The sequence below is a fragment of the Myotis brandtii genome, unplaced genomic scaffold (assembly GCF_000412655.1).
Source record: "Myotis brandtii unplaced genomic scaffold, ASM41265v1 scaffold463, whole genome shotgun sequence".
NCBI lineage: Eukaryota > Metazoa > Chordata > Mammalia > Chiroptera > Vespertilionidae > Myotis > Myotis brandtii.
In genome coordinates, this window is record NW_005367694.1 from 1,252,455 (window position 1) to 1,272,756 (window position 20,302).

At 40.9% G+C, this 20,302-nt stretch overlaps 1 protein-coding gene across 5 annotated transcripts in view; it reads right to left on the minus strand.

Annotated features, from left to right (window-relative positions):
• Positions 1-789: 789 nt before the first annotated feature.
• The window catches only part of SBNO1 (strawberry notch homolog 1 (Drosophila)), a 37,859-nt gene continuing 18,346 nt past the window's right edge, over positions 790-20,302 (minus strand). For all 5 annotated transcript variants that reach the window (XM_005875477.2, XM_014547088.1, XM_014547087.1 and 2 more), the window contains 17 exons: positions 19,531-19,682; positions 17,350-17,547; positions 16,819-16,986; positions 16,544-16,719; positions 15,956-16,087; positions 15,157-15,292; positions 14,394-14,506; positions 14,243-14,314; positions 13,693-13,792; positions 11,064-11,138; positions 9,756-9,902; positions 9,365-9,459; positions 9,176-9,268; positions 6,461-6,598; positions 5,144-5,220; positions 3,430-3,623; positions 790-2,309 (listed from right to left, as the gene is read on the minus strand). In XM_005875477.2, coding sequence (XP_005875539.1) covers positions 2,167-2,309; positions 3,430-3,623; positions 5,144-5,220; positions 6,461-6,598; positions 9,176-9,268; positions 9,365-9,459; positions 9,756-9,902; positions 11,064-11,138; positions 13,693-13,792; positions 14,243-14,314; positions 14,394-14,506; positions 15,157-15,292; positions 15,956-16,087; positions 16,544-16,719; positions 16,819-16,986; positions 17,350-17,547; positions 19,531-19,682 — 2,209 coding nt within the window. In that variant the 3' untranslated portion in view covers positions 790-2,166. The remainder of the gene's footprint in view (positions 2,310-3,429; positions 3,624-5,143; positions 5,221-6,460; positions 6,599-9,175; positions 9,269-9,364; positions 9,460-9,755; positions 9,903-11,063; positions 11,139-13,692; positions 13,793-14,242; positions 14,315-14,393; positions 14,507-15,156; positions 15,293-15,955; positions 16,088-16,543; positions 16,720-16,818; positions 16,987-17,349; positions 17,548-19,530; positions 19,683-20,302) is intronic.

Here is a 20,302-nt window from a genome sequence, read left to right on the forward strand (position 1 = left end):
ATCTGACTGCCCCTTTGCATCAGGTAGCTATTCCAAGAGCAAACATTACATCATGAACCATGAGGCCACTATTGCAGGCTAAAGAATCCTCATCCTGACGCTGCCTGGGAAGCACGGTGACCTGCTCCGTACCCATACACAGAACAGGGAACCTGGCCTACAGCCTGTGTCTCTCTTCCTCCCCGACCCAGCCGTTCGGTCGTACTGGAGGGGCCAGGTTGTTAGGCTTCCTGTCCCAGCTGTTTCACCTTAGCATGGGGGCTAGTTTAAAACAGACACCTGGGAAGGCTGCTGCAGGTGAAGCAATTCTGCTCTGGGCTGGGGTTGATCTAGTAGCCCCAACAGGGGATTGGCCAACATTCGTGTGGATCACTGCCTGAGATACAGGGACTAGACTGAAGATAAAAGTTGCATCCACTGGGCAAAATATGCCGAAGAACAGAAATTACTCTCCATTTGTCTCTTAGGCATCAGGAATAAATGAATCCAAAGAAAGCAAACCTGTGGTAAAGGTGACACAACTGAACTGACAACCACTCAGGCGCGAAGAAACACAAGAGGACAAAAGCCCAGCTTGCCACCACCATCACTACCTCACCTGGCTCTGAGGCATCTAAAAGGTTACAAAGGAAAACAACTCAGCCGGACAGGCATTCACAGGTACTGGCATCTCACCCCTCAACACCTTCTCATTCTCAAACCCGAGACACGCTGAGCAGCGCCCGAGTTCTGCAGAACCCCGGTCAGACTACCTCTGGAGGTGGTGGGGCCTAAACAAGAGTCCACTGCTGGTTAGAATAACAACTTTTTATTTGACATCTACAAGATGGTGGTATCTTGCAGCTTTTGACCAGGTTTATACAATCTCAGTTTTTCAATAGTGCAACCTGTGCAAGCAAAGAAAAAGGGGAAAAAAGGAACAAAAAGACTAATTGTCCCCTCACTTGTTTTTATAAAACATCTATTATAGGTGAAACAAAACTTACCCATATTATAGATAAGTGTCTATTCACATTTGTACATTACCATTTTTAACAGCTTGAGATAAACTCTACAATGTCTTACAAACACATTAAACAATATTCAAGTTACTAGGTAACAATAATAACAAGAAATAAACATACAGCAGAAGCCTCAAGTGTTTCCTCATTGTCTACTTTACAGCTCAAGTATGGTTTCCTTTTTATGAGCGACCAACATACTAAGATAATAAAGTAAGAAAAGATGATTTGCAAAATGGAAGCCGAGTTGTCCTTCTTTCTAAAACTATCTTAAGTTAAGGAAAATGGAATTTTGAGAAAAAGCAGGCTTGTAGCCGTTTTTGCAGCACTCATTAGGAATACTATTAATACATTAAAATTAACTTTTAAGAGTTTTATCACACACACAAAAAAATGTTTGTACTTATCACCTTAACAAGAAACCTGGGACAGGGAGAATGGGGGTGGGGAGAGGAGTCACGGGGTTAGAAGCAATACGCAGGTATAAACGTTATAAAAATGCAGTGACCAATGCTATACACCTACAAATGTTTCTCTCCGTCACATGACATCTGTTAATCTTGTTTACGCATGCTTTCAAAGACATGCACTGTCAGAACAGAAACTAGAAAAGAACCTGAATGTGTGATGTGCAACCTTTCGTTTCATGCTTTAATAGACCTAGTGTTTAATAAGTTGGAAAAAGAAACCAATATATATTTTCTATATTTATAGACCCAAAACACATGCATCCGGGGAGAACTCCCACAGCAATGGCACGGATGACCTGCGTTAACCCTGAGCACTGTGGAACATTAAGTAAAGCCAGTTGGGAAGTTCCAAGCATTTTTAAACCAATTGTGGTTCGTAGCCTTTAACAAACTCACAAACAAACAAACAAACAGACGGACACACGCACGCGCACACACCCCTCTGCTCCCCCAAAGTAGGAGCATATGGGAAGTACCATGGGCAAAGCAAAAGGAAAGACATATGTACCACCATCGGCACTGTTGATTTTCAGTTTTGCTATCTATTCCAGGTTTGTCCTTATTCCCCAAAAAAATTAACTAGAGAGAGCACAACTGAAAAAAATTATAATTCTTTGGAAACTGTCCCTGATTTTTATGCAAATGATATGCTTCAACAGCATTTCAGATACATCCATGTTGAAACCTGTCTGTTCTTATGCGTTGCTCAAGCTGGCAATGCTCTGGGGGTGGCGCTGCTGCCAGAGCTGTTTCTGTTGGACTGCAAGCTGTTGAGACTGGTCTGAAGTTGACAGGAGATTTACAAGAGGAGCCACACAATTTGCAGGGATGATCAGACCTGCCGTTAGAAACAAGAATGTTTAAAGGTTGCATTGAGGAGCAACCACACAGTATTTTACACTGCACAGCAAATTCCAAATGAGGCATAATATTAAGTATAACAAACAAGACTACACACCAAACCTAAACAAATACCTATCAACCAAAATGGCTCTTTCAGGAGAAACCTGATTCCTCAGCAGTGTTACCCACAAATACCTGGGCATACACACGTGTCTTCATGTCACACTGTCTTGGGTGGAAGAACAGACAGTGAAGTACAGAACCTTCCTATCTATTATCTTTCGCAGCTCCCCAAACACCACCTTCTTTGGCAGGTACTAATGTAACAAAAAGACTACAGAGTTGTGGTCACAAACTCAATGCTGACTGAAGCAGGCAGATGCTTGCAGACTGGACAGCAGATGCCCTGGGTAAGGAAACTAGATTTCTCCCTGGTGGAAACAGGAGGGCTCAATATTCCAGAGAAGCTGCTGTGTGTTTTCAAAAGATGAAAATCCAGGCTTTTGGATTTTACATGTTGACAACTAATTCAAATAAATGAAAACTTGCAACCAAAAATACTTTGTGAAAAAAATGTTCACGGATTGCCTTTGGCCACAGGCTACCAATCTGCAGAGGAGAGGAAGGTTCCTGCAAATAACACAGAGACCAAGCAGTGGGAAAGGGAAAGAACTGGGGGAAACCCCGGAGAGCCCGGGACAGAGCAAGTGGTGGCAACAGCTACCCAGCCCTGCAGGACCCCGCCCACCCTCTGGGCAGTGGCTCTGAGTGCTATCACCTCAACCTGGATGATAGACGTGACAGGGTGGACTTCAGACAACCCTGGGGCAGGAGGCTGAGCGCAGGCTTCCTGCTGGGAGCCGGCACAGACGGCCATTGAGGAAGAGGAGGAAGGAGGGCAAGAGCAGCATAAAATAAAAGACCATCCCAGAACTTTAACCAGAATCAGCAATGTCCATTCAAAGGTGTAAGTTCTGTTCAACTCTTTAGGAAGATATAAAGCAAGTTCTACCCCACTACATGAAGAGACGGTAAGATTCTAAGGCGTAAGAAGCAAAATAAGAAAAAAATGAGATCTTTTCCCCAGAGCTCAAACAAAACATAAAAAAACTCACCTACAATCCGCTGTCCATCCTCTGTTCTCAGCCGAACTATCTGCATTTTCACGTTTGTGCCACTGACAGATGCTAGAACACCCTCAACTTTTGTCCAGACGCTCAGTACTGAGCCACATAATACATAATAAGTGCGGCAACGAAGACCTATTTCACAAACTAATCCCAAGCTTGCTTTTTTACAATTGCCACGCCTAGGAGAGAGGGGGATGGGGGATATTTATCAACACACATTCAAACAAAACGCTTGCAAGGTCTACCCAAATTTCAAGTGGAAAATAATTTGCCTTTACTGGCAGTTCCTTAGAGTATAGTCCTTTCAACATACTGAATTGTCTTTCCAACGTGAGCTACCACTACTGATTTTTAAAATGAGTTATTTCTGGGACCTAACTCCCTATACAATGGCTGATTTACTGGGTTTATATCCACTTAAGCATTTGTCATTTTCTAGCCATTAGTTTACTTTGGATATTACTATATTAATGCAAGGTTATAAAATAATCCTGCCAGTTATTTCTATAGTACTTTGGGTAAGTGCAAAAGGTCTCAGCAAACAAAATAAAAGCATATAAATTTATTTTAAAAGCTATGAAAAAAAGACATACCAAAATTACTTTCACAATTCATCAATAAAAATATCTTTCCAGTATTAATTCAAGATGAATATACAGTAGTAGGGCACTTTTCTTGCTAAAACTCAAAGCAAATGTTTTAGGATTTTTGTAGGCTAATCTTTAATATATTTTATCTTAAAGAGTTTTCCTAAGTTAATTTCTAACACCACTAATTTACTCTCAAAACAAAAACACCGTTGCCCGGTTGGTGTGGCTCAGTGGTTGAGCATCGACCTATGAACCAGGAAGTCACAGTTCAATTCCCGGTCAGGACATATGCCCAGGTTGCGGGCTTGATCCCCTGTAGGGGGCGTGCAGGAGGCAGCCAATAATTCTCATCACTGATGTTTCGCTCTCTCCCTTCCTCTCTGAAATCAATAAAAATATATTTATTTTAAAAAATAACACTGCCCTGGCCAGTTTGGCTCAGTGGATAGAGCGTCGGCCTAAGGTCTTAAGGGTCCCAGGTTCGGTTCCGGCCAAGGGCATGTACCTTGGTTACAGGCACATACCCAGTAGGGAGTGTGCAGGAGGCAGCTGATCGATGTTTCTCTCTCATCGATGTTTCTAACTCTCTATCCCTCTCCCTTCCTCTCTGTAAAAATTCAATGAAAAATATTTTTTAAAAAAAGAATGTCTTGCCGAAACCGGTTTGGCTCAGTGGATAGAGCATTGGCCTGTGGACTGAAAGGTCCCAGGTTTGATTCCGGTCAAGGGCATGTACCTGGGTTGCGGGCACATCCCCAGTGGGAGATGTGCAGGAGGCAGCTGATCGATGTTTCTCTCTCATTGATGTTTCTAACTATCTCTCTCCCTTCCTCTCTGTAAAAAAATCAATAAAATATATTTAAAAAAAAAAAAGAATTAACCAGGGGATGGTCAATCACGGAAAAAGGAGACATATGTAATACTTTAAACAATTAAAAAAAGAAAAAAAAGAATCAACCATACACATCCTACAAGCATTGCTGACTGAGAGAGCCACATCAAACAGCAAATAATGTGCTCATATACTTATAGAGAGCACTAAAATAAAGGCATGTTTAATTAAATCTTGATGACACTAAAAAATGTCGTGAGAAACATAAAATACTGACCAATAAGCATGAGTACAAGTGTCTGCAGATGAATTATATTGATCTAACCAGTGAACCAGGGCATCATCCGAGACGACCTGTTGAAAGACAAAATCTCTGTTGGAAAGAATTGCTTTACACAAAATGGTTGCCTAATCTGATCTGTAAAGCTAACTTATACAGAATACCTGGCCCTTGCTACAGGCTGCATCTAAGGGACATATATCAACTTCTGCCATGAGGACCTTCCTATGCAACACAGTTTTCAAATAGCTTAGTTATAATTATAACTAGGGGCCCGATGCACAAAGTTTGTGCAAGGGGCTCGGCCCTCGCAGCCCCGGCTTCATCCGGAAGGTCGTTCAGCTGTCCAATCTAATTAGCATATTATGCTTTTATTATTATAGATTGTTTCCAAGTGACAATGGCCAAGAGAATAAAAGTTTAAGGTAACACTAATAATCCTATTCTATATAATAAAAGGCTAATATGCAAATAGATCAAACAGAGGAACAACTGGATGGAACAACCAGTCGCTATGATATGCGCTGGCCACCAGAGGGCATGCACTGAATATGGCAGGCATCAGCCATGGTGTGATGGTGGAGCAGGTGCGCCAGTCCAAGGTGGGCACCGGTCACTGTCATCGGGGTGAGCCTCTGGTGGTTACTGAAAATTCTTTGCTCCCACGTGCCACGGTCCCGCCCAGTGCTCGCACCTGCTGCCGGCACCAGCCCTGCTCGCACCCATTGCCAGTGCCCAGTGCCGGTCCCGATCGCCCCTGAGGGCTTCTCCACCTCCCCCTGCTCCTGAGGGGTGATCAGGGCAGCAGCCACCACTCGCACCCACTAATGGCGCTAGCCCCAATCGCTCCGTGCTGTCAGCGGGTGCAAGCGGGGCCAGTGGCATCTGCGTGTGGGAGCGGCTATGGCGGGAGGGGCACAGAGGATGGGCCGAGACCCGCCCCTGTGCCTACCTCAGCCTCGCGGCCCACAGTTCAAGTTGCACAAATTTGTGCACTGGGCCCCTAGTAATAGTAATGTTAGGAAAAACATAGTCATTCACTGTTTTTCTAGAAATCATTGCAAAATATAAACAGCAGCTCCTAATGAAGCCAGAGTTGGTGGGAAGGAATTTCAGTCTTGCACAGTTTCCCTTTATTTAAAAACTTCTAGTTTCACTGAAAGCTTTTTTTCTAACAACACAAGCTATTTTAAATAATCACCTTACCGGTTTCTTAATAGCAGGTAACATTAAAAACTGGGTATAACCATACTTTCAATCTTATTACAAAACAAATTATTTATAAATAGCATAGTGTACAAATGAAAAAAATACCTTCTTATATTTCTTCTTTAGATCAGCATAAATTTCTAATTTGAGCTGTTTCCCAGTATTTGGTCTATAGACTAAGAAAAGCTTCTTTTTTGGGTTTACTTCTTTAACTAAGATGGCAGTCTTCTTGTTGTTCCTTATCTATTAAAAAAGTGGGAAAACACAAAGATTGGTGACTGCTCACTCTAAGACACACTGGTGTTTGGTGCCATCACAACAGCAAGTGGAATCCCTTGACCACAGCAAAGCAAACACAGAAGCATGAACACAAAATGGAGAAGGATGACACGCTGCGGGACAGTTTTACACGGTCTCTCCAAAAAGAGGGCTCTGGGACCCGAATTCTGAGGAGGCTGAAGACTTTCTTTAGAAAATGGGTTTGAATAAGTGTTAAAAGCATAAATGTCCAGTGGAGACACTTAGCAAGTTCTAGTCCATGTACCTGACTCAGAGCCCAAACAGCCTAGAGACAAGTGAGGCAGGAGTCAAGGGAGTGGGCACGAAGGGTCTTCACAGGAAGATTCTGTTACCTCTGCTGTGTGGCTAAAATTTTTCATAATCGAATGCTGTAAAAAATGTCATTCTCCTTCAAGTTACAATAAAATATAACCTCAAAGATAATGATTTTGATCACCCACAGGCCTCTGAGTTCATCTCATCCTTAGGTGCCACCTACCCCTAACGGCTGCCCCAGGGAGAAAGATATCAGCTGTGATGGGAGATCCAATGCTGAATAAGAACCACATAACTATGTATATAGAAGTGGAAGAAAAGATTGCATCTGACAAACGATGGAACTTACATAAATTTTTTTAAGTCAGACTTATGAGAGAAATCCTAGGAAGAAGAAGTTAACAGCAGTCGCCAACCTTTCGGACCTCGCAGACCACCAGTGGTCCGCAGACCACCGGTTGGCGACCGCTGCTTTCAAGAGTGATTAACGATGACTAAGCAATAATCTCTGAAGGAAAATTGAAAGAAAAAGAACAGTTTCAAAGTGAAGACATTTCCCCAGCTGCTCTACAACATCAATGTCTTGCTGAGCAGCTACGTTTTTATATTAAGGTCATTCTTACACTGATAAAAAGACAACATTTTGCTTTTCATGGATATTAAAGACCCTTTGTCTTTTACTGGCTCAAATGATTTGAAACATTGTTTATATAATTCTGCAAAGTTAATAAAACAATGGTTAAAGTGAAAATTACATTTTCAATCTTTTTACCAGTTAAGGTAAAACACTTGATAAACTTATGAAAGTACAATGTTTCAAGCAAATAACAGTGTGATCTGACTTGGTAGAGTCAAATAAGTTCACTGTGTTATAGCCCAGTGTTTTAAATTCTGGCAATAATTTAAAATGAAAAACAATACCCTTTGTGGACCAAGCAAAATCCATCTAAGGGAGAAATATGGATAAAATCTGGTGAACTGTATCGATATCCTGGTTGTGATATTATACTATAGTTTTGAAAACTGTTCCCATTAGGGAAACTGGTGTACAAGAAATTTCTCTGTATTCTTTCTTATAACCTCATGTGAATTTATAATGATCTAAGTAAGGTTTTCAAATAAGCAAAGAAACAAGGAACCAGATCCAATTTGAGAGGTTTTGCTCTTGGATCAGGGACCAGTAAACCAGGCCTGTGGACCAAGTCTGGCCTGCAGCTCCCAAGTTTAACAGTAGCAGGAGGGGAGGGAGGGAGGAGGAAAAGCACAAAGCAGAGACCATATATGGCCTACAAAACCTGCAATATTTACTACCTGCCCCTTTACAAAAGGCAAGCAGGACTCCTGCTTTAAACAGCGTCTGTGTCTGGGCATCACAGACACTCCACTGCACACAGTTACATCTTGAACCAGGCCGTCACTGACAGTCAGTCACTCCATAAACATCTATATATTTGAAAGGCTAAGCAACCAACCAATAAGTAAGACACACACTGACCACCAGGGGGCAGACACTCAACACAGGAGCTGCCAAGGAACCCCACCCATGCATGAATTCGTGCACTGGGCCTCTAGTATTTTATTTTTTTTTGGGGGGGGGGGGGCTCTAGTGTTTTAATAAAGCTGTTGGGGGAAAAAAAAAAGGAAAGAAAGATAGATAATTCAAGAGAAGGTAAGTATTAGAAACAGGCAAAATCTGCCCTGGCCTAGGGTAGCACAGTTGGTTAGTGTCATTGGGAGTTTGATCCCTACTCAGGGCATATACAAGAATCAACCAATGAATGCATAAACAAGTGGAACAGCAAGTCGATGTCTCTCTCACTCTCAAAATCAATAAAATAAAATAAATTTAAAAATTTATTAATTTATTAATAACATCTTTTCAATATAGTAAATAAAGTTGTACACGAATGGAAAAACCCACAATTACAGTGATAAATTATCAGACCACAGAAAGCTAAATATAATTGGAAAATATGCTCAAAGCCAAGATGAGAATCACAATGCTGGCAATGAAAACACATATCTGGATAGTTCGCATCTAAAGGAAACGAGTCTTGCCCTGCCAGCGTGGCTCAGTGTTTGAGCATCAATCCATGAACCAGGAAGTTTGATTCCTGGTTGGGGCACATGCCCAGTTTGCGGGCTCAATCCCCACTGTGGGGTGTGCAGGAGGCAATCAATGATTCTCATCACTGATGTTTCAATCTCTCTCACCTTTCCTTTCTGAAATCAAAATAAACAAACAAACAAACAAACAAGTCTTACCTGCAGTGACAAGTAAAAGCCATCATCTGGTCCTGTCAGCTCAGCCCAAATCTTGGTAGCTTCCTCCCAAGACATCCCTCTCTCTACACTAATCTATAAGAGAAACAATAACAGTTAAATTCAATTCACTTCTGTGAGTGCCTATCACAGAAGGTCAGCACACAAGTGTCACATGACTGCTAGACTTACTGTGTATAACTCTACATGACCAGAGGTTGAATATCCCGGAGTCAGAAACTTCTTAACATCACTTTTCCTCACTTTCTCATCTCCAGAACCAAGATCTTAAATAAGAAAAAAAGCAGCATATAAATGTAAAAAGAACATTTTATCAGGAATACACATGTTTAAAAATTTTCCCACTGCTCTGGCTGGTATGGCTTAGTTGGTTGGGCACGGTCCTATGCACCAAAAGGTTGCCGATTTGGTTCCCAGTCAGGACACACACATGCTTGGGTTTGGGCTCGATCCCCAGTAGGGGATGTGCAGGAGGCAGCCAACGATGTTCCTCTCTCCCTCTCCTTCTCCTTCCCCCTTACCCTCTCGAAATATCAATTTTTTAAAAAAATTCCCCACTTACCTAAGATTCCCATATCATATCTTCCATTTTTTTTGGCATTTTGAACAACTGCAGTGAGTGTGTCTGCAAAATACTGAAATAACGCATTCTGTTGGTGCACCTCCATGCCCAAAATTCTATTCAGAAATTTTCCGATGTTGTTATAATCTGCAATGACAAGATTATAGGAAACAATTTAAATTTTGTTCATCTAAGCTTAGTTCAAAGTCTCGCTTTCTCCTCTGGAGTTTTTGTCACACCTCCTGCACTGTTCCCAAAACAGCTATAATCAGACAATTTCTACCTCGAGCAACTAGCATGACCATAGTCCATGCTCAAAGGATGTTTGCCAAACTGAATTTTTGCATCTTCAACTTCACTTGTTAAAAGTATGAACACAATGCCCTAACCGGTTTGGCTCAGTGGATAGAGCATTGGCCTGCGGACTGAAGGGTCCCAGGTTCGATTCTGGTCAAGGGCATGTACCTTGGTTGCAGGCACATCCCCAGTGGGGAGTATGCAGGAGGCAGCTGAATCGATGTTTCTCTCTCATCAATGTTTCTAACTCTCTATCCCTCTCCCTTCCTCTCTGTAAAAAATCAATCAACTATATTAAAAAAAATAGTATGAACACAGTTTAGCACAAAAATGTTCATTTAGCACAAGAATGTTCATTCTCCAACATCAAGTCTTAGCTAGTCAAGTGTTAAGTACTACAAGTCAGTGAAGCTCAACTTTGGCTGCACAACTAGGATGTCTCAGAGTTTTGGCCCAGTTGGCATGGCTCAGTGGTTGAGTATCGACCTATGGACCAGGAGAGGTCACAGAGGTCACAGTTCAATTCCCAGTCAGGGCACATGCCCAGGTTGCAGGCTTAATCCCTAGTGTGGGGCATGGGGCATGCAGCTGATCAATGATTATCTCTCATCACTGATCTTCCTATCTTCCTCCCTTCCTCCCTCCCTCCCTCCCTCCCTCTCTGAAGTCAGTAAAACACACATTTTTGTAAAAAAGAATGTCTCAGAGCTTTGGAAGGTAACCATGCCTGAGCTCTAGCCCTGACTTCAGTATTTTTAAGAGCTTGGCAGCTGATCATACGTGCAACCTGAGATGAGAACTGCTGCTACTGAGACAGAACAGAGGCTGAACCTCTTTTGAATAACCAGAGGAGAAAGAAACCACCCAGAGTGCTTTGTGAGCACTCAGTAACGAGGGATTGAAAGTTAGGAATTTGAACCTTCCCCTTCAAGTTGATAAACGCATAAATAACAAAATGGGCTTTACTAAAACAGCAACAGCTATGTGTATATACAAAACTAATAGCAGTACCTTTATCTAGAGTTAGAATTCCTGAGCGGTCTTCTACATTTATCAGGCCAACCCCTATCAGTCCTTGCCGAACATCTGTAAGAAAATAAATTAATAATAATAAACCTCAAAACCCAAATGAACTGTCACCTGACTAATCAAAGTAGATCAAGTTCTAGCACTAAGACACAGCCTATGTTTCTTCCACAGTTCCTATTAGCCAAATTAAATGGAATCGACAGGCCCCAAAGGTCTTTAGAAACTCAGAACTTCTACAATACTCAAGCCTCACACTCTAGTTTAATATTTCATTAAAATATCTTATGGCCTTGGCCAGGTTGGTTAGAGCATCATACTGATACACCAAGGTTGCTGATTCAATCCCTGGTCAGGGTACATATATTCAAGAGTCAACCAATGAATGCACAAATAAGCGGAACAAATCGATGTTTCTCTCTCTAAAATGAATTTTTTAAAAATCTTATCTTTCCAACAGTAATCTTTGACAGTGGAGATGTTTGACTACCAGCTGTCACCCATAGAATTTGCAACAAAACAACATCTATAATAGTAAGCATGTTCTGAATTTTGTTACTAAGAGAGCAGTTTATGGAGCTTTAAAAAATACTGGTGTCTTACAGAATAAGGAAGTGAGGGAAAAAGGTCAACAGGAAGCATGATGACATGGTTTACACACTTTCATTTGCATGCTCAAAATTGTCTAGATTCTGCGGATGAAAACTGTGTAGACAAAGATCTCTACTGCAAAAAACGCCTCCTTTGGAAACCCCTCCGATCCCCATAAATTACCTGTATAGGGTGGGGCAAAAGTAGGTTTACAAAAGTAGGTTTCATATGGAAAATCATATAAAACAATACAAAAATTAAGTACTCACAACTGTAAACCTACTTTTGCCGCACCCTGCACACAAGGATATAATCTCAGCACTGTCTGTAATGGCAAAAACAGGAAAGCCCACTGAATTCCAGTTATGGAGTAACTGGAGAAACTTACATAAGCTAGCTGCAGAACACTATGCAGTTACAAAAAAAGTATTAGTGCTATAGCTACTGGCTTGTAAGAGATGTCGGTAAGGTATTAAGTGAAAAGTACTTTGTAAAAACAGTGTTAATTGCATTTAAAAGATAAGATGTGTTTAGGGAAAATATGCTGGAAGGCTGTCACTGTTCAGATTGTCAACATCTGTAACCCTGGTAGGTGGAAATGAAGGTGGCAGGTAAGGACAAGACTGACTCTTCACCATACACTTTAGGTTTCTTTCATTACTTACGATGATTAAGTAACATGTAATCTTAAAGAGAAGGGGAGAGGGAGAGAGACAACAACAAGGCCAAGGCTTTAACTGTTAAATGCCGTTGGTGATCATAAAGACCCTGCCTAACATGTCAACATGGACTGCTACCAACACCAAACACTGGCTCAACTGGAAAGGCCCTTCTAGTGAAAAATGCTAACTCTACAATGATACGTCAAATATCTTATACCTACTTCTTACATCTATTTTCCAAAATATGTTCACAGTTTCCTGAGTTACTAAAACCAACTGAACTACTTACATTTGTGGGGTAGAGTCTATACTACAGATCTGCAGGATTGGTCTAAGAACTTCCTTAACACTACCTAGAATTTTCTTTTAATACTAGAGGCCTGGTGCACAACATTTGTGCACTTGGGGCAGGGTGTGTGTGTGTGTGTGTGTGTGTGTGTGTGTGTCCCTCAGCCCGGCCTGCACCCTCTCACAGCCTGGGACCCCTTGCTCCTTACGGGAGAGGCCACTGCGCTCGCCAGCTGTGAGCCCGGCTTCTGACTGAGCAGATCTCCCCCTATGGGAGCGCACTGACCACCAGGGGGCAGCTTCTGCATCAAGCATCTGCCCCCTGGTGGTCAGTGTATGTCATAGTGACCGGTCGCTCCGCTGTTCAGTAGATTTGCATATTAGCCTTTTATTATATAGGATGGAAATTTCCAAACACATACAAATGTAAAGAAAATGCTGTGAACCACACACATTCTCATTACCCCATTTTAACAACTGTTAGCACATGGGCATTTTTATCTATGCCCCCCACCAATCTCCACAGATTATTAACCAAGGTACTTTAACTTTCAAATTTAATTTTAAAAGCTATTGGACATAGTAATTTTAAATGAACCTAACAAACCACTTTCCTCCATGAATCTAGTAGTAACACGCTGTACACCATCAAGAGCAAAAGCATCTTCATTTGAATGAAATTTAATAAATCAACTGCTTATTACAATTGATCAACTTAGGTGTCTAATAACTTTCAATTTCTAAGTTTTATAAAAAGTAAAAACACTGCACATTAGAACAGGTTTGAGTACCTCCTTATCAATACTCATTTTCCTTTGTTATGATTATTCTTAAAAGTTACCTTTAGCCCTAACCGGTTTGGCTCAATGGATTGAGCGTCGGCCTGCGGACTCAAGGGTCCCAGGTTCGATTCCAGTCAAGGGCATGTACCTTGGTTGCAGGCACATACCCAGTAGGGAGTGTGCAGGAGGCAGCTGATCGGTGTTTCTCTCTCATCGATGTTTCTAACTCTCTATCCCTCTCCCTTCCTCTCTGTAAAAAAATCAATAAAATATTTTTTTTTAAAAAGTTACCTTTAAAGAATTCTCCAGGGTAATCTGGAGGCGGTGATACCATAGGAGAATCTAGGTTTACAATGGACTTCATGACAATTTCTAATGCATTTCTTCCATACTGCAATAAAACAAACAAACAAACAAACCAGTTTTAACATTTGGGTACTCTTCAATCACATGACCAAGTCAATACTATAAAAATTATAATTGTATCACAGAATCAAAAACAGCAGGAACAAATTATCTTTGTACCTATTCTGTACTGCCTAATGCCTACTTCACACCTCTGCACATAGCAGACAGTCAATCAAGAACTTCTGGGAACTCACACCTCATTCATTCACAAACGTGTTATATTCCTACTTCCAATAGGAATAAAAAGATAACTATATTGCAGAGCTGGTCACTGAAGATCTCACCGACGTGTGAAATCTTGTCTTTCTGTCTATGGGAAACCATGATTTTACAGCAAAACCCGGAGAGGTGGCATTGCTAGGTTTTCAACAGCCCCCACTTCCACGAACCAGCACACTACTGCAAGCATCAGAGATGGAAATCTGAAATGTACCTTATTGTCAAAGTTGAACCTGCTCAAATCTCTGGATTCTGTTGCTCTTCTGTCACCATGTGTAAGTGCCCCCTATCAAAGCATAAAATTTCCAATCAGACAGGTAACATACACCAGCCTTTACACACATCTATACAACTCCAAAACTTACCAAACTCTCAAGTCTTTTAGCAACAATAGATGCAAATCTTTGTTCTCCCGCCAATTCAGAAATTAGAAAGACATATTCAGGAGCTGTAACTTGGTTTGATCTATGAGTTCGTCCTGTAACCACATTAAAAAAAAAATCAGAGTGTGTTCACTAGAAACAGATAATTCTGAGATCTATTCCTAACATTTAACACTAAGGTGGGATCCAGAAACCATGAAACAAGAGGAAAAACATAAAACTGTTAAATGCTAAATATATTACTATTGCTACCCCAGTTTGGTTAACCACAATGTTGCTGATGCACAGCTGCTATGGATTATGCCCAAATTCTTGTTTATAATCACCGGGTCCCAGGGACGTGAAGATGGAAGGAGGGGAGGAGCGATGTGCCCCGAGAGAAGGCTGTAGGGTTGAAAAGGACGTGAGCAGCAGCTGCTCTGACAGGCCCTGATCAACCCAAGGGTCTGTAATGAAGACACTCCTGACAAGCCCTGTTCTGGGACAGAATGCCACAAACCCCATCAAGTCCCACTGCAGATCTTTTACATCTTTTAAAACAGGCATGAAAGAAAAAACATTAAGTAAGTAAAACAGGTATGAATTCATGATGCACTCCCTATTTTAAGGTACATGCTACACACAACACCTCCAAAATCTACATGTATGTGGAGTTTAAGATGTCTGACAATAAATACAGACTGACATGTACACATTTCCCCAGTGGATCTGCCGTCTGCTGAGTGAAATGCATGCGGGACCTTACCAAACTGCTGAATGGCTCTGTCTGCACTCCAGGGCAACTCCAAAGTCATGTGCACTCGCCGTCGTTGATTCTTGGCTCTCCGATCTGCTTGTAATGAAATACCTGAGCTGGCAGCTTCCGAGATGATAGCAATATTCTGTATCAAATGTAAGAGAAAAAAAAGGTAATCTTTGCACAAAGACCAGCAGTGAAGTATAAATAAAGTCCTTAGGTAGATTACTGGGGATCCATCAATACCCACTCTCCTCTTCCTAAATTAGAGAACCCCCAATCTTAGCTGGGTTCATGGAGGCCCAGAATGATTACATTTCCCAGTCTCTCTTGAAGCTAAGTGTGGTAGGTAGTAGTAATGTGAACAAGGTCCAGAAAATATCCTTAAAGTTGAGAACATGCCAGTGTGGCTCAGTGGTTGATCAACGACCTATGAACCAGGAGGTCACAGTTCAATTCCCGGTCAGGGCACATGCCCAGGTTGTGGGCTTGATCCCCAATAGGGGGCATATAGGAGGCAGCCCTTCGATGATTCCTTATCATTGATGTTTCTATTTCTCTCCCTCTCCCTTCCTCTCTGAAATCAATTTAAAAATACTTTAAAAATATATATAAAACATGTGAATGTTCATTGATTGTGTGCAATTACTAAAAAATATAGGAAAACAACATTAAACAGGGACAATTCATATTAAAAGAAAAAAACCTTCTAAAGATTAATCTAAATGTCTAACTATATGGACAGTATTCTTGTCACTGAAAAGCATCCCCCAAAAGAAAGGAAAAGGAGCATCCCAGAAAAACATACCTTATCTCCATCCATAAACCTTTGTTTTTCTGTGATATTTAATATTTCCACAGGGACATCAAGTTCAGATCTTGACTCATAAGATATGCTTCCATCATCATTGCTTACGACCCTCCCCTTGCGGCCTGTCATCTGCAAAGCCAAACAAACCGTGCCACTTACAAACTGCCACTTACAATTAAGGTGCCTGATTCAGACCCAGGACTCCTTCACTGGAGAAACCTGGTGCGAGGCAAAAGGGATGATGAGCCAACATGTATTGCACGGCCTGTGCTGCACCAGGCGCTGTGGGAGAAACATTGCAACAGAGCCCCTGGTTTTGAAAAGTTCAGATTCCAGTGGAGATAACAGGCATGTGGCAATGATCAGAGGCTGCCTTCGGCGCAGGGACAGAGTTGAGTGTCTCAGGGCAGACACGCAGACACTACGAGCTTGGGATGAGGACAGAGTAAGAACAAGGGCCCTAAGATCTGAGAGGAAACTAGACAGATCATGTGATGATACCCAAAATACCACTCATTCTACAGGGTTTTAAAGGCGGCAAAAAATTACCAAGGAGAGACACAGCCCTGCTCAAATCCTATATACCTCAGCAACATTCTCAGGGCCGCCAAGTTCATCAATCAGCTCATCCAGGGTATTAGGAGGGAGGTCTTCAGCTAATTTTTCTAGTTTATCAAGTAGGTCTTTCTTCATTTGCTGGGCCCTTTCCACGGCATCCTGACTTGTTATAAGGCTGCTGTTGCTGTTGGTGTTGCTGTTAGCTGGATAAAGTACATTTGTTAAAAATCAGTACAGAGTTTAAATATTTGTTTTGTTTAAATTAAAAGTACATTTCACAAAGCAAGCTTTCACATGGATACCTGGTGCACTGTTAGGAGCAGGTGAAATAACTGGTGTGGATGAAAAACTAGGTCGTTTTGATCCAAGACCTGATGCTAATAAGGCACTTTGAATAGAATCTGGATCTATACTTTTCTTTCTTTTTTTATCTTTGTTTTTCTTGTGGTCTTTTCTGATTAACCAAGGATCTGAAAGAAAAGATAGGTGTCAAATCATTTGTTAAAACAAGTGGGAATCTTCAAAGGACAGAACCATTGAGCTTTTTTGTACTATTAACTGATAACTTGTAAACGGTTGCCAACTACAGTGTCCAGTACATCCACACACAAGTCCATGGTTTGAGGTTAAAATAACTGCACAAAACTGAGATCATCTCACATAAGTAAGCTAACCCTCCAGAAGACAGTCTAGGAGCTCTCCACCAAGCAAAGACTAGAATCTGTGTCTTGTGTTTACTTCACAGAGGATAAAAGGTGTTACTACAATATCCCACGTCAAATAACCAAAAATAATGACCCCTCAGCTTCCATTTAACACATTGACGAACTCACCATCCTCATCGTCCTCACTGGACTCATCTCTAAACGGGTTGAAGTCGTCATCATCTCCAGAACTCAGGTTCTTGGAGCTCGCATAGTCACTCTCCTCGTTATCAGAGGCATCGGATTCGCTCCCACTGTCGTCAGAGCTGCTCCCGGTGAGGCCACCCACTTTCCGTGCTTTTTTGGCTTCTCGAGTTATTTCTTCACCTACCCTCAAACCGTGGAAAAGACAGTCAGCCAAACACACTGTTCTCAAAATCCAGGAAATCACATTTAGTTCATGAGTTAATTCGAATGAGACCGGTAGAAGGGGAGCATTTACGTAAATATGTAAGAACAAATAAAATTTACAAAAAAGCGCTAACCTTTTGGACTAACATAGAAATTAGGTTATGTTCAATTATGTATCTAATTTATTCTTAAGAAAAAATTAGATACATAATTAAAAACTCAAGACTGCCTTCAAGGGTACAAGTTTCAAATAAAATCAGAACAGAGATAAAACAGAATCTCTGGCGCTGTCACAATTTGTTTATCAGGTTGAGAGAAGATGCCTAAATAATCATAGTTTTACAGAATACTTAAAAAAAAATATTAAAGCCCTAGCCGGTTTGGCTCAATGGATAGAGTGTCGGCCTGCGGACTGAAGAATCACAGGTTCAATTCCGGTCAAGGGCACGTGCCTGGGTTGCGGGTTCGATCCCTTGTAGGGGGGTGTGTGGGAGGCAGCCGATCGGTGATTTTCTCTTATGATTGATGTTTCTCTCTCTCCCTCCCTCACTCTTCCTTTCTGAAATCAATAAAGATATATATATATATATAAAAAAAAAGACTTGCTGGAATACAGCTGACCATTGATAGCATGGGTTTGAACTGCGTAAGTCCACTTATTAGCTGATTTTTTTCAATAAGTACAAAAGTGTCATTTTTACAATCTTATGATTTTAATAACACTTGCTTTTCTCTGTCTTAGTTTAGTAGAAGGATACAGTATATAATGCACAGAATATAACACAAAAAATATATGTTAACTGACAGTCTATGTTATCGGTAAGGCTTACAGTCAACAACAGGCTGTTAGTAGTTAAGTTTTGGGGGAGTCAAAAGTTGCACTCCCCCAAAACTTGGGGGTTGCTGCTAACTCCCGTGTTGTTCAAGGTTCAACTGTACAAACAATTGATAAAACTGTACTTAAGCCACAGAAGGTGCTAATTTAAATTATGTTACTGAATATTCAGAAAAGATATCTGAAACAGCATTACTTTTCATGCCATGACACTAAGTTAATAAAAACACTGCCAATTATACTATAATAACAAAGCCACTTTCAGGCATATTAGAATATGTCTTTCTTAGAATGAATGAAACAAGGTTAAAGTGTCAGGCATTGTGTTTAGAGTTCACAGCATCAGGTTTCACAGTAAGTTATCATCAATCACCCTGGAGAAAGAGCCTGAGAAGGCAACTTCTCAAACAACTTAGCACCTTAACACAAACCCATGTTTCTATTACTAGAAAATGTCTAACAAACATTGGCTCATGTATTTCAATAATAAACTAACAGAAGCCTCTTTAAATAAGACTATAAATACACAAATGTGCAGTTTTGACAACATAAAGGCCTAGATTCTGCTTCCCATATATCACCTACTAGCTGTTGTGAACCTGGGAAAACTCCTTAACCTCTTAGTCTTCCTGGACCTTAATTTCCTGTCTACAAAACTGAAAACCTAAGACCTGCTTTCATATGGATGCCAGTGCTTAACACCATGCTAGCACTATTTAAAAAAAAAATACTTTTATTGATTTCAGAGAGGAAGGGAGTTAAAGAGATATAAACATCAATGATGAGAGAGAATCACTGATCGGCTGCTTCCTCCATGCCCCACACCAGGGATCAAGCCCACAACCTGGGCATGTGCCCTGACCGGCAATCGAACCGTGACCTCCTGGTTCATAGATCAATGTTCAACCACTGAGCCTCGCTAGCCGGGCCATGACAGCACTATTCAAATGGTTCAAGCCATGATTTAAAAAGGGTTTCTTGTGCACTGGAAACTACATGAGCAACACTGAAAATATGCAGCCAACTGCTGATTCAATGAAAGTAGTTAATTCCCAAAGTATATCTGCTTCAAATCTATACTATTTTCAACAACATTAAAAACACACACACACACACACACACACCTTTCCGCTTCTTTATTTTATTTTCTTTACAAGGACTGTCTCTTGGTGAACTGTTGTTACTTGGAGCTGTCAAATCGATTCCCAGCAAACTATAAAGCTTTTTCCTGTCTGGAGCAGGGAAGTGCTTTTCGATGAGTGACTGCAACACTCCTCTGTAGGAGAGAGAAAAAGTGACAATGAGTGGTTCCGTTTTTTTTGTTTTGTTTTTTTATTGATAATTAATATACTTTGTTCAAGCTTACAAAATACTGATAATCCAGCTCAAATGAATTTAAATATTCTAGGCCAAGGCTGTCCAATTGCAATATAATGCAAGCAGAGCCAAATACTTAATTTTTACCTTCCAATAGCTACATTAAAAAGTAAAAGAAAATGTAAAATTTTAACAATATATTTTACTTAACTCATTATATCACTTCAACATGTAATCAGTTAACTATTTTATGTTATTTTATCTGAAGTCTTTGAAACTTGGTGTGTATTTTATACTTACACCACAACTTAATTTGGACTAGCCAAGTCACCTGCTCAATATCCACACATGACTAATGACTATCATTTTAGAAAGGGCAGTACTAGGCACCCAAGTTCAGAAAAATACAGATTAACAGGGGCATGTTTTGCTTTTAAAAGTGGTTTTTGTTTATAGCTACTTTAAAAAGAGCCATTTGAAAGTATCCCCTAAAGCAAGAGAGAGTATGGTGGCAAGTCATTTTGCTAATTTTACTACCATAGTAGGAACTGGCAGGTTAGGCAAACAAACTGAAATACA